Genomic DNA, 13,962 nt, shown 5'->3' on the forward strand with positions numbered 1-13,962 from the left:
AATGGAAAGGGCAGATAATCCTGAGAACTGTCGCACAATCAGCTTAACATTTCATCCATAGAAGCAGTTGACAGGAGTAATATATAGAAGACTGATAAAGAAAACTTAGGATCTGTTAGATGTCGATCAGTTTGGTGGTTCTGAAGGTGTGCTTAGAAAATGAAGCAAGACTTGAGAAAATTCAAGGGATGTTCATAAGCTTTGTTAACCTAGAGAAAGCGTTTGAAAATGTAAAATGGCGCAAGATTTAAGAAATTCTGACAAAAATAGGAGTAAGCTATAGAGAAAGATGGCTAGTATATATAGCGTACAAGAACCAAGAGGGAACAATACGAATCAAAGACTAAGAACGAAGTGTTCGGATTAAAAAGGGTGAGAGAGAAGGATGCAGACTCTCTTTCCTGATGTTCAATCTATACATCGAAGAAGCACTGATGGAAATAAAAGAATGGTTCAAGCGCGGGGCTAAAGTTTAGGGTGAAAGGATATCAATGATAACAAGTCTACGAGTATCCAACATATGCTTTAATTTAAGGAAGAGGTTTCTGACAACGTACGCTTGAAGCACAGCTTCTATGATAGCGAATCATGGACTGTAGGAAAATCGGGAAAGAAGAGAATCGAAGGGTTTGAAGTGTGATGGTATAGAAGAATGTTGAAAACTACGTGGAGTGATAAGGAGTGAGGAGGTTCCACGCAGAAACGGCGAAGAAAGGAACACTGAGAAGAAGAAGGACCAGATGAAAAAGCTGGCATACTATTCTTACTTTCATTCCTTACTGTCATATGGGATTATTTTTTGGGGTAATTCATCAAGCCAAGCTAAAGTTTACCGGGCACAAAAAGTGCAGTAAGAGTTATAGGTGGTGTGAACTCAAGAACATCCTGCAGAAGCCTGTTTAGGAAACTAGGAATGCTAACTACTGCTTCCCAATATATTTATTCCTTAATGAAATTTGTCATTAAAAATATATCACTTTTTCAAACCAACAGCTCAATTCATGGAATCAGTACTAGAAATAAGAATAATCTTCATGAGGATTTGAAGTCACTTACTCTTCTACAAAAAGGTGTGCATTATTCAGGAACACAAGTTTTCTTACATGTTTATTACCTTATAAATAAAAAACCTTTTCATTTTAAATTCAGTGCATTAGTGTTTGTAAAATTATTCTTTCATATAGTGTGCGTTAAAAAAATGACGATCATTCCACTTGGGGCATGTGGAATGGTACATTAGCTTATTTGTTTGAGTTGTAAATATTTGTCATGTATTATTGTTTTTCTGACATGTTCTACATCTTGGAGGACCTCCTCACTACGGATCAATTAGAATGAAAGTAAATCTAATCTAATCTGATGATAGGACATACCTTACGATATCATGGAATAATTTCCAAGGTGCTAGAGGAAGCTATAGAGGGTAAAAATTGTAATGGGAGACAGAAATTGGAATAGATTCAACAAATAATTGAGGACGTAGAGTGAAAATGCTACTCTGAGATGAAGAAGTTGACACAAAAGGAATTCGTAGCAAATACTATCAAATCAATCAGAAGGCTGTCAATGGCTTCCTCAAAATACAGGAAGCAGCTCTCAAAGAAAGTGATGATGGTTTGTAGAAATTTATTACATTTGTGTTCAGATCTTCTGTTGATTTCTTGCTAAGTATTCATAAGAGATTGCGAGTAAACGTCTGGATATTTCTAAATCTTATGTTTACTTCCTGCAGTTATGTATCTGCGATAATTCCTTTTAGTTTAAATATTTTTGTTTCATGATCTGACTGTCCATTGCTAGTGGTCCAGAATACATGGGCTCTAAAGTGCATACCTCAAGAGCTATGAGGACTTCCTCATCTTCGCTACTGTGAAACTTATCTCTTCTACTGAACAATTGCTCATTGCTGATAAGGTATGCGTTTTAGAGCCATCGGTTACCAGGCTTTTTGCTTCGAATGGTCCCGTAATATCCCTGAATAATGACCTTTCCTCCTGGGACATCCTTATAGCTAAAGTATTTACTTTTAAGTTACCTTTCCTATTTCGTACATACACACACTGACTTTTCTGTCACACCTTCGGTACTGAAAATCGTATGGCTTTCTTGTGTGAGCGTGTCCACTATACCACTTTACTTTGGACTGCACTTCCCCTTGGTGAAAGGCTATCGACGGCATCATGGGACGTATGATTCATTCAGGATTGCACTGAAGTGGGGATGTTATGTCTGAGATGAGGCGGTGTGGTAGATGTGTGTGTGTGTGTGTGTGTGTGTGTGTGTGTGTGTGTGTGTGCGTGCGTGCGTGCAAGCGCGCGCGCGCGCTGGCGTGCGCGCGTGTGTGTGTGTGTGAGTTCATCTTCTTTTCGTTACCTATTACTTTATTTTACTGTAAATTGCGTATCAATGGAAACGTTCTTATGTTGCCGTTGTTTTGATAGTAGAGCATATTTTATTTTTTGCTCTATGGCTCTCCATGTGAAATAACTTTCCTGCTATGAAACACTACATATATAGACAGAGAGACTCAAAAAAAAAAAAAAAAAAAAAAAAAAATTTCCTTTGTACATCACTGAACATTCATAAAACAATTATTTGAAACATGTTCGTTTAAGCAACATGAAATTCAGGATCACGAGGCAAATGAGTTATTCTTATCCATAAGACAAACAGCACTGAACTAGCAACCGAAGAAAATTAGCCGTAAGCATTAATAATACAATAAATAAATAGCATTAACTTTAGAACGTAGTATTTCTAAACAACATTATGCTATCGAAGCAGACTAATGGTTACTTAAGTTGTTAGACAGTGTGTGACAATATTGTTGTTAAACTTAGGATCATGCGTACGTACTTGGGATGGGCTTTAACCTGGACCACTTTGTACTGCTCTGGCTGCGAAGGCTCGTCCTGACGTTTCAAGTCAATGTCTCCCATCAGAACAGTTAGCTGCGATGGGCTGAACCTGCGACATACAAAAACATGGTCATATCATAGCGCTTTGCAAGCGGCTCTTGCACTTTATGTAATTAACTACTAAACTATGTACTGGAAAAGAGGAAATTAAAAGAAAAACAACATTTGATTATCGTGATTTTTCGTCGGACGTCAAGGTGAAATTGAGAAGTCTGTAGAGAGGAGTAAGGTTGATCTTTTAGACAGATTATCTTCACATAGCCACTCATAACTTCCTGCAGAGGTGTGGTGCTTGCCTCGTTCATGGAGCTAAAATAGTATCGTTCATTACATTTACCACAGCTTTCACCGAACTCGGAATAAACTAATACTGTAAAACGAAAGCATCACTGCGCTTAGGTAATGTTACACGTACACGATATAGCCTTGAAATGAAACTGTTGCTGAAACATATTGTATGATTTTCAGCACGTAACACGTAGTGATGATACGCTGATCTGCATCACGACGTCAAGGCGGACGACGGAAAATTACAACTATCTAGTGTGGAGACGCAATTTGGAATCTGTGGAAAGCTCTTTTTGACGTACAAATGTTTCTGTTATCTTCTTCTGACTTATCAGTTTTTTTACTGACGCAAACGTTACAGTTCTGTGCTGCGGATGTTGCACATAAATTCTTATAATGTTAGTTAAGTAATATTTCGATACAAATAATTTTTGTATATAAATAACGCTACCCATGTATTATTTCGCAGTTTCCAAAATACAAAGATGCTCATACTTTTTCTTCTTATTTCATATGGCAAAATCAGTGTTGTACATTTTTTTTATTCTAATCTGTCTAATCGTTTGTAGCATTTGTAGACTTAGAGAAAGCTTTTGACAATGTTGAGTGGAATACTCTCTTTCAAATTCTCAAGGTGGCAGGCGTACAATAGAGGGAGCAATTTTCACAGAAACAAGATGGCAGTTATAAGAGCCGAGGGGCATGAAAGGGAAGCAGTGGTTGCGAAGGGAGTGAGACAGGGTTGTAGCCTATCCCGATATTATTCAATCTGTATATCGAGCAAGCACCAAAGGAAACAAAAGAAAAATTAGAAGTAGGAATTAAAATCCATGAAGAAGAAATAAAAACTTCTGAGGTTGGCCGATGAGATGGTAATTCTCTCGGAGACAGTAAAGGACTTAGAAGAGCAGCTGAACGGAATGGACAGCGTCTTGAAAGGAGGATATAAGATGAACATCAACAAAAGCAAAACGAGGATAATGGAATGTAGTCTGGTTAAGTCGGGTGATGCTGAGGGTATTAGATTGGGAAATGAGACACTTAAAGTAGTAAAGGAGTTTTGCTATTTGGGGAGCAAAATAACTGACGATGGTCGAAGTAGAGAGGATATAAAATGTAGACTGGCAATGGGAAGGAAAGCGTTTCTGAAGAAGAGAAATTTGTAAACATCGAGTATAGACTTAAGCGTCAGGAAATCTTTTATGAAAGTATTTGTATGGAGTGTAGCCGTGTATGGAAGCAAAACATGGACTATAAACAGCTTAGACAAGAAGAGAGTAGAAGCTACCGAATAATGCTGATGATTAGATGGGTAGATCACGTAACTAGATATCCATAAAGAAGACACAGATATCGTCCATATCCTTCGTATAAAGTCCTACTACTGTCCCGAGGCGCAGATCGACGATGGGAGGCTCAAGGAAACGACAGACCCACTCGACGGTTGTGAAGCTTCGACAGGAGGGGCTACAGTCGTTGGTCGTCATAATGAACAGGATGTGACTGCACGACCAGAGTGCAAGAATCCGCCAGCGCTGTCATACGGACGACCACTGACAGTACCCACATCCAGGGTGCTGTAGTCGGCTCCCATGAGAACTTCGCTGGTCATCTACAGGAGAGGAGCCTGACCTGTGGCTTAGTGGTTAGTGTCGCTGGCCGGCGTGTTGTGGGTCGCCAGCAGTTATCTATTATTTAGTATTTACCGTTTCTGTTCTCGATATATTTTATGTGTGTACTGGTGTATATTCTGGACTATTCTATGTTTGTATAAACAGCTGTATTCTGGAATATTCGATGTTTGTGTAAATAGCAACGCACTCCATCGAGTAGTTCAGCTGTGCTCTGTCTGTGCATTGGTATCAGTGCTAAACGAGCATTAAGTGCTAAGTGTTGTACTTTATTCGCGACCTTGCCTGCGGATTTGGATTTGATTGTGGTGTCGACAAGACAAAATTTTCTGTGTCGAATTTTACAGTCAACAAAATTGGAAAAGTTAAAATTCCACAGGTAGTTATAGGTAGTTTTCATACAGTTTCTGGTCACTTAATAAGCACATCAATCCATAATTTTTTTGAATGCATCACTGGGGTAGCTGAAACACTAAATTCAGCTAGATGGCGCAGAGGCTAGCACGGTAGATTTGAATTCTTGAAGAGGAGCAGTCAAATATCCATCCTTTCACTGAGATGTAGATAGCCTGAGGTTTGCTTAAGTTACTTCAGGTGAGAGTCAGGCGTATCTGTTGAACAATGCTATGGCTGATTTCGTCCATCTCGAGGCTGAGCTCCATTTCCAACGACGGGACGTTAGCCCTTACTCTGTTTCTTCTCGAAAAAGACATCGAACTGCATAGAACAAGTTGCAGGTAGCCTCACAGTTTACGTGCGGAGATGGTTCATCCCCGGCGGGAGAGAAGCTGGACGCCAAAAGGCGTTATTTTCACCTCAGAAAGTGCTGGTTGTGAAGTTAAAATTCTAAATCACTATTTATACAAGTTTTTAATGCAGAATATTAATAGTTGGTAACACTGTTGAAGCATATAGCTTGTCCCAGTCCCAACACTACTCGTGATGAAGGGGCGAACACTCACAAACTAGAAAAACTCTGGTGTCTGCAAACGCACTTTAAAGTTGTCGCTCTTAAGGAGGAACTGATTTCGTTGATCTTTCTGAAACGCGCGGAAAATGACGTGACATAAATATTTTTCAGTTTCTCTCTATGCGATCACTTACACAGAGCAGATTGTCAGAAGTGGACGTGGATCGTGGCGCACATACTTCAGTAATGCTCTACTCTCAGGAGGAAGTAAGAGTGGCTACATGTTAGAGAAAATAAAGGCTCCTGAACTAGACTGGGCAAAAGGATCAATGCATCAAGCACTGGAGAACAAGATTGCGCCTTACTTGATAAGTCGGCTTAACGAGTGTCTGTTGCAAAGGAGATCCCCAAAGTCATAAAAACTAGCACATCTGGTCACTCTTCAAAAAGGGAATGACAAGTATCCCATACTGATTAAATCCTCCTGGCACATTTGCTTGTTAAGTAACTTAACCAAAGGGGACTAAAGCTTGCTCTCCAAGAGACTAACAGAGGCAAGATAACTGAAGGGACTCAATGGAAACCAGTTTGGGTTTCGGAGAGGGATATTGCTGGCAGATGCCATTAATCCAACATTGAGCATTGTAAAATATACAGTAGATGCGTATGCTGTGGGAAAATGGTAGCCGTCGAAGGAGTGCTCGATAACATGAGATGTTCTTCATTGTTCTCACAGCAGCGTCCTTGCAAAACCAACTGCTCTGTACAAAAATTAAAGCAAGCAATAACGAAAGGACCTACAAATTGCTTTAGTTTCGGCCCCATATTTTGGGATCTAGGCAAAGACCCCAACCATAAAAAGAAAAGAAAATGACAGCGGCCTAAACGTATCAGTCTTTCGTATGCAGACGATGTACTTCTAGTCGTGACTGGAAACTCTACAGTACTGATAGAAAACAGGACAAAGATACAAATTATGTCTAGAAAATGAAAGTTACTGCTGTTAAAACAGCTCATACATAGGCAATTCTGGTATTATAGAATACCAGTTACAGTTTTGAGCACAATTAACTATTAGAATGATTAAAATGACCAAAACAGAAGCGAACAGAGACTGTAACTTACTGTGATATGTTACACCTTGTGAACAAGTAGTTTACAAAGAGTATTCTTGGGGAAAAGAAATGAAATGAAGAAGTATCAAATGAGCGGTAACATGAAATAGTATGTTAATACGGAACTGGGGGCTGAAAATATAGAAAACAAACTACGTTTGGCAAAAAAATGTAATATACTTAGATAATACATTTTTTGTACTGCAACTGACAACAAGTCTACAGTTTTGGAGCTTAGTAAGGCAACTTGGCTCTTTTCTTTTTCAGAAATCACGAGTATAATCTTTCTTCAATGTTCCAGCACAATCGAAGTGGACCCACAGACAGTAAGTCAAACTTTCCACCCAGAATTCTTCTTGTTTATCTTCGGAAAAATAAGTTATTCTACAAAGAAGAAGAATATTTAAAAAGTCGGGCGTTCGCAGACCACTCCGAGCTGAAGATCACAACGAGGTAACTTAAATACAAACGAAACCTCGCACAAGGTAAGTTTAAAGGTGACATCACACGACTTAAAATTGTATCTAGCAAAGAGACATAGAAATTTAAAAGATGGAACCCAGTGGACGTCGCAAGGAGAACGGCGAGAGGAAAAAATGCACGACCCTACAAAAGTAAGTGAAAGTACGGCTTAGGATCAAGGATACGAGGAGGGATCATACGAGACGAAGGATTCTGTAAGCATTCCTAGTAAGCCACACTTACAGAACAGGCGAAAGACTGTAATAATGTCCCAATAATGTCCCGTAAAAGTGTTCATCGATAAATAAATTGAATAACATAAAGAAACGAACAGAAGCACATCAATCCACTTAACAATATTCATAGGAAATAGAAATCTGCCGAGATGTGCCAGGGATCGTATAAGGAGACAGTGATTCTCCGATCTGACACTCGATGTGTGATCCAACAAAACCGAAGGTTTTAACATTATTATATTCTGTAAAATGTTAAACTGTCTTGACAAGGTAACTTTAGGTAGCACGACATCAAGTGAGCAGTGCATAGGAGCTGTCGAGTATGGAGGTGCGTGATACCAGACTTGATCTTCACGTATGTAATCATTTGGTCCATCATATTTCGGGCTTGCAGCCGGATCACGTTGACATCTGGGCACGATATTTCGGCTAACAAACATGCAGCCATCTTCAGGTGAGTACGAGACTGAGTCTCGTACTCACCTGAAGATGGCTGCATGTTTGTTAGCCGAAATATCGTGCCCAGATGTCAACGTGATCCGGCTGCAAGCCCGAAATATGATGGACCAATCAATACGCCGGGAAAACTTCAAGATACATATGTAATCATTTGTAAGGAAAAATAAATAAATCATCGCCTTACACCTTAAATAATCGAGTGCGCTCAGTGAGCATTTCAGGTTGTTCAGCTGGATGCTGTAATTGTGCCAGGCGCCAGTTTTATCCAGCGTAGGAATCTCCTTTTGATTACCAGTACGTGTAAATATCCGACTCCGAAGCGCTTTGAAAAGTAACAAGAAATCATTATTTCACCCCGTATAACCAAATAAATATGATGTGACATACTTTTTTGTCTCGTCTGACAAGAAGAAGAGAGTGTCTCTCACTTACAGTGAACCCAGAGTAGGTAATGAAAAATTAGGGCAAGACACAAGCGTCTAACTCACATCAGTTAAATTTTGTTCTTGTAACGTTGGTACGTGCTACTGAATAAGGTGCGTCGAGTGCCGACTTGATCTCCGGAAGAGTTTTGTTTGTACGGCTTCGTAAGGTTGTCGCGTTGTACGCGTTTGGTTCAAAGCAATCTATTGTTGTAGCGAGCTGTCACAACCTGCGTCATTTTGGACAGTTCATCGACAACGAAAATTCGCGAATAGCTGGTGAACTTTTATGCTGAGCAGTTTCCTTCACTTTCAATGTATGAAGTAGGCGGCTGAATTAAAACTTAGTGATGCCTCCATTGAAGGTGAGCCACATAAGGGACACTCACTGATCAGCCAGAACATTATGACAACCTACATAATAGCCGGTATGTCCACCTTTGGCACGGATAGCAGCGGCGACACGTCATGGCACGAAAGCAATAAGGTCTTGGTAGGTCGCTGGAGGGAGTTGGCACCACATCTTTACACACAAGTCACCTGATTTCGGTACATTTCGGGAAGGTGGACGATGAGCTCCGACACCACGTGCAATCACATCCCAGATGTGTTCGGTCGGGTTCAGATCTGGTGAGTTTGGGGGCCAGCACATCAATTGAAACTCGCCACTGCGTTCCTCGAACACTATATTGTACTCCTGGCCTTGTGACATGGCACATTATCTTGTTGAAAAATGTCACTGCAGTCGGAAAACATGATCGTAATGAAGAGGTGTACGTGGTCTGCAACCAGTGCACGATACTCCTTGGCCGTCATGGTGTCTTGCACGAGCTACACTGGACCCACGGATTCCCACATGAATGTTCCCCAGAGCATAATGGAGCAGCCGCTAGCTTGTCTCCGTCTCGAAGTACAAGTGTCAAGGAACTGTTCCCCTGAAAGACGACGGCTTCGCGTCCTCCAATCAGCAGTGATGAAGAAGGTATCGGGATTCATCAGACCATGCAACGGTTTGCCACTGCGCCAACGTCCAGTGCGGATGGTCACGTGCCCATTTCAGTTGTAGTTGCCGCTGTCGTTGTGTTAACATTGACACATCCATGGATCGTCGGCTGCGGAGGCCCATTGTTGGGAGTGTTCGGTGTACTGTGTATTCACACACACTTGTACTCTGCCTAGCATTAAAGTCTGATGTTAGTTCCAACACAGTTCGCTGCCTATCCTATTTTACCTGTCTGTCCAGCTTACAACGTCCGACATCTGTAATGAGGGGGCGGCCGCCCACGATATCTGGGCGTAGAGTCACCTTGATATCGCCACGTGTTGAAGACACTCATCACAGTAATTCTCGAATACCCGACAACTCGAGCAGTTTCCCTAATATTCGTGTTGAGCCTCTGGGCCACCATAATCTGCCCTTGGTCAAACTCAGATAGATCGCGTGCCTTTTCTGCAGCGCAGTGTGGCCGCGCGGTTAGAGGCGCCATGTCACGGGTTGAGCGGCCCCTCCCGCCGGCGATTATGCAACTGAGCTCTCGCCTGTTAAACATGTACGAAATATCTGATTCCAAAGGCGTTTAAGAAGACGAAGTACGGTATAATTTACACACAGAATGAGAAAGCCTCGCACAATATAGGTCCCGCATTTCTTACTGACAAGAAGCAAATATGATAACGGATTTCTGTGCTGTGTTTCAAATGGATCACAGAGACTGCAGCTGGGTTTACACGCTTGTTTGTTAGTATGAGTGAGACTTCAGTACACCACTTCACGCCAAATATGAAACAGTAATTCCAAGTGTGTTCGAAGCAAGTGAGCCTGTACCAAGGATGGAAGAGACGATTTCATCTGTCGGAAGATGTATTATTAGTTCAAAAAATGGCTCTGAGCACTATGGGACTTAACTTCTAAGGTCATCAGTCCCCTAGAAATTAGAACTACTTAAACCTAACCAACCTAAGGATATCACACACATCCATGCCCGAGGCAGGATTCGAACCTGCGACCGTAGCGGTCGCGCGGTTCCAGACTGTAGCGCCTAGTACCGCTCGGCCACCACGGCCGGCTGTATTATTAGTGTTTCTTGGGATACAAAAAGACTTCTTATTGATTATCTTACTAAGATGAGACCAATAAAAGTCGGGTGCTATTCTGAACTAAGACAAAACTTGAGAAGGGATCTCGCTCGAGACAGAAGCATCTTTCATCAGGATGAGAAGTGCTTCGGGAATGGGAAAACTTCGTGATTTGTAGGTGGAAAACGTTTTAAGTCCAAAGAAGAGGCTGTGGCACTTGTAACTGGACATTTTCCAGATCTTCAAGAATCTTATAATCGGATATTACTTAACGAATAAACGAGGCTCATGTGCGATAATCCAAAGACCGGTGTTCGAATATTTACAACCTGTTCTTGCCAAATCATGTTAAAATTATCTAGAAAGATATTGAGGCAGAGAGATTATATATTTTCTTTTTAGCATATTTATACAAAGATCCCAAGCAGATTCAGAAAGATGTTGGTTGCAGTAGGTACTGGGAGATGAAGAAGCTTGCATAGGATAGAGTAGCATCAAACCAGTCTCAGGACTGAAGACCACAACAACAACAACAAACAAAGATCTCAATTGCTTGTCCATGATGCACATATATTTTATATCTCAGGTCAGCTAAGCTGAGAAGAAGACATCAAAAAGCAGGACAGTTGTTCAAAAATGTTCAAATGTGTGTGAATTCCTAAGGGACCAAACTGCTGAGGTCATCGGTCCATAGACTTACACATTACTTAAACTAAATCTAACTTATGCTAAGAACAACTCACACACACACACATGCCCGAGGGAGGACTCGAACCTCCGGCGGGAGGGGCCGCGCACTCAGTGACATGGCGCCTCTAACAGGACAGTGGTACATAATGAAAGGGGCTGGTGTTGAAACTGATGAAGTTTATGTTTTAGTGTGAGTGTGCCTAATAATTCAGGGATCTCTTTTCCTAATAGAAGCAGAAGGTTCTTACCTTCTGCCGGTTGTAACACTGACATTGTAAACATATACAGGGTGAACATTAATAATACCGACAAACTGCGGGGACGGATTCCTGACTGGAAGTGGAGGAAAATAGGTCCTACGAACATGGTTCCGGAAATGTAGAGTAGATAACGCCTCTGACCACGTGCCGTGTGTTCCTTGTGTCTTACAGCCTGTGTGATCGACGCAGCGTAATGTAAGCAGCAGATTGGTCCGGTATTCATATCTGGAACAAATTGAGATGGTATCTGTGTACGCCCAAGCAGATGGAAACGGTCGAAAGGCAGCACGACTATACCAAAACAAGTACCCTCACAAAAACCAACCACATGACACAACATGTCAAGTCCTTTCTAGGCGTCCCTATGAGGGTTGGGTTGATTTGGGGGAAGAGACCAAACAACGAGGTCATAGTTCTCATCGGATTAGGGAAGGATGGGGAAGGAAGTCGGCCGTGCCCTGTCAAAGGAACCATCCCAGCATTTGCCTGAAGCGATTTAGGGAAATCACGAAAAACCTAAATAAGGATGGCCGGACGCGGGATTGAACCGTCGTCCTGCCGAATGCGAGTCCAGTGTGCTAACCTCTGCGCCACCTCGCTATGATCTGGGATCCTTTCAGACAGACGAACGTGCAAGCAGGCGGCGGACTGTGCGTACACCAGATTTGGAGGACCCTGTTCTACAGGATATTGAGGCGAATCCTTGTACTAGTTCCAGGCATGTGGCCCGCCAACACGGTGTAAGCCAAAGTACGATTAAGTATATCTGCGTGCCAAGCGCTCCCATCCCTGGCACCTGCAAAGATTGCAAGAATTATCAACGTTGGGGTACGCTGAACCAGTTCCTGATGTGCGGACAATTCAACGGCGTATTCACGACGCCTGCGACGTTATCCGGAAAGAGGCCCGAAAGTGCGTATTGCAGCCCACGGCCCGAAAGTGCGTATTGCAGCCCACGAAGGTCTTTGAACATCTGTTGTGGCGTGGATGCGATACAGGTCTGTATTTTGTTCCGGACGATATGTTGTCGCTGCACGCACACCGTCCATTTCATAGCATCTTTTTTCCTCCATTTCCAGTCAGGAATGCGTCCCTGCAGTTCGTTAGTTTTATGAGCGTTCACCCTGCATGAGGAAGTAACGGCGATGCAACAATTTACGACTTTCTTTCTCTTACCTTTCAACCAGGTCGTATGCTCACCCGTGAAGGTGACCATCGATTAAAAAATTACGAAACAAATCAAAACTTTTCTCTTTTAATTCCTTAGAGAAACTTTTGAGTAGATGACGGAAAGAGAATGTTTGTTTATATGTGACCCATATGTATTTATAACATCTATATCTACATGCACATAGTTATTCTGCAATTCACACTCAAGTGCCTGGCAGATGGTTCATCGAACCATTTTCATACTACTTCTCTACCGCCGGCCGCGGTGGTCTCGCGGTTCTCGGCGCTCAGTCCGGACCCGCGCGACTGCTACGGTCCCAGGTTCGAATCCTGCCTCGGGCATGGATGTGTGTGATGTCCTTAGGTTAGTTAGGTTTAAGTAGTTCTAAGTTCTAGGGGATTGATGGCAACAGATGTTAAGTCCGATAGTGCTCAGAGCCATTTTGAACTTCTCTACCATTCCACTCTCGAATGGCGCATGGGAAAAAGGAACACCTAAATCTTTCCGTTCGAGCTCTGATTTCTCTTATTTTATTATGAAGATCATTTCTCCCTACGTGGGTGGGTGTCAACAACATGTTTTCGCAGTCGGAAGAGAAAGTTGGTGATTGAAATTTCGGAAATAGATCTCGCCGCAAAGAAAACCGCCTTTCTTTCAATGACTGCGACCCCAACTTGCCTATCATATCAGTGACACACGCACCAATATTGCGTGACAACACGAAACGAGTTGCGCTTCTTTGCACTTTTTCGATGTCCTCCGTCAATCCTACCTGGTAAGGATCCCATACCGGTCTACAATATTCCAGCAGAGGACGGACAAGTGTAATGTAGGCTGTCTCTTTAGTGAGTTAGTCGCATCTTCTAAGTGTTCTACCAACAACGCGCAGTCTTTGTTTCGCCTTCCCCACAAAATTATCTATGTGGTCTTTCCAATTTAAGTTGCTCGTAATTTTAATTCCTAGGTATTTAGTCGAATTGACAGCCCTTAAATTTGTGGGATATATCGTCTACCCAAAATTATCGGATTTCTTTTAATACCCATGTGGATGACCTCGCACTTTTGTTTGTTTAGTGACAATTGTCACTTTTCGCACCATACAGAAATCCTCTCTAGATCTTTTGTAATTGGAACTGATCGTCTGGTGATTTTACTAGACGGTAAATTACAGCGTCATCTGCAAACAATCTAAGGGAGCTGCTCAGATTATCACCTAGATCATTTATGTAAATCAGGAACAGCAGAGGGCCTATGACACTACCTTGCAGAACGCCAGATATCACTTCTGTTCTACTCGATGATTTACCGCCTATCACTACGAACT

The 13,962-nt window shown here is 42.0% G+C and overlaps 1 protein-coding gene across 1 annotated transcript in view; it reads right to left on the reverse strand.

The window, feature by feature from the left end:
• The window catches only part of LOC126254566 (proclotting enzyme), a 176,727-nt gene that overhangs the window by 43,165 nt on the left and 119,600 nt on the right, over nt 1-13,962 (reverse strand). Inside the window, exon 6 of the mRNA XM_049955326.1 lies at nt 2,857-2,967. Within this exon, the coding sequence (XP_049811283.1) occupies nt 2,857-2,967 (111 nt within the window). The remainder of the gene's footprint in view (nt 1-2,856; nt 2,968-13,962) is intronic.

The sequence above is a fragment of the Schistocerca nitens genome, chromosome 1 (assembly GCF_023898315.1).
Source record: "Schistocerca nitens isolate TAMUIC-IGC-003100 chromosome 1, iqSchNite1.1, whole genome shotgun sequence".
NCBI lineage: Eukaryota > Metazoa > Arthropoda > Insecta > Orthoptera > Acrididae > Schistocerca > Schistocerca nitens.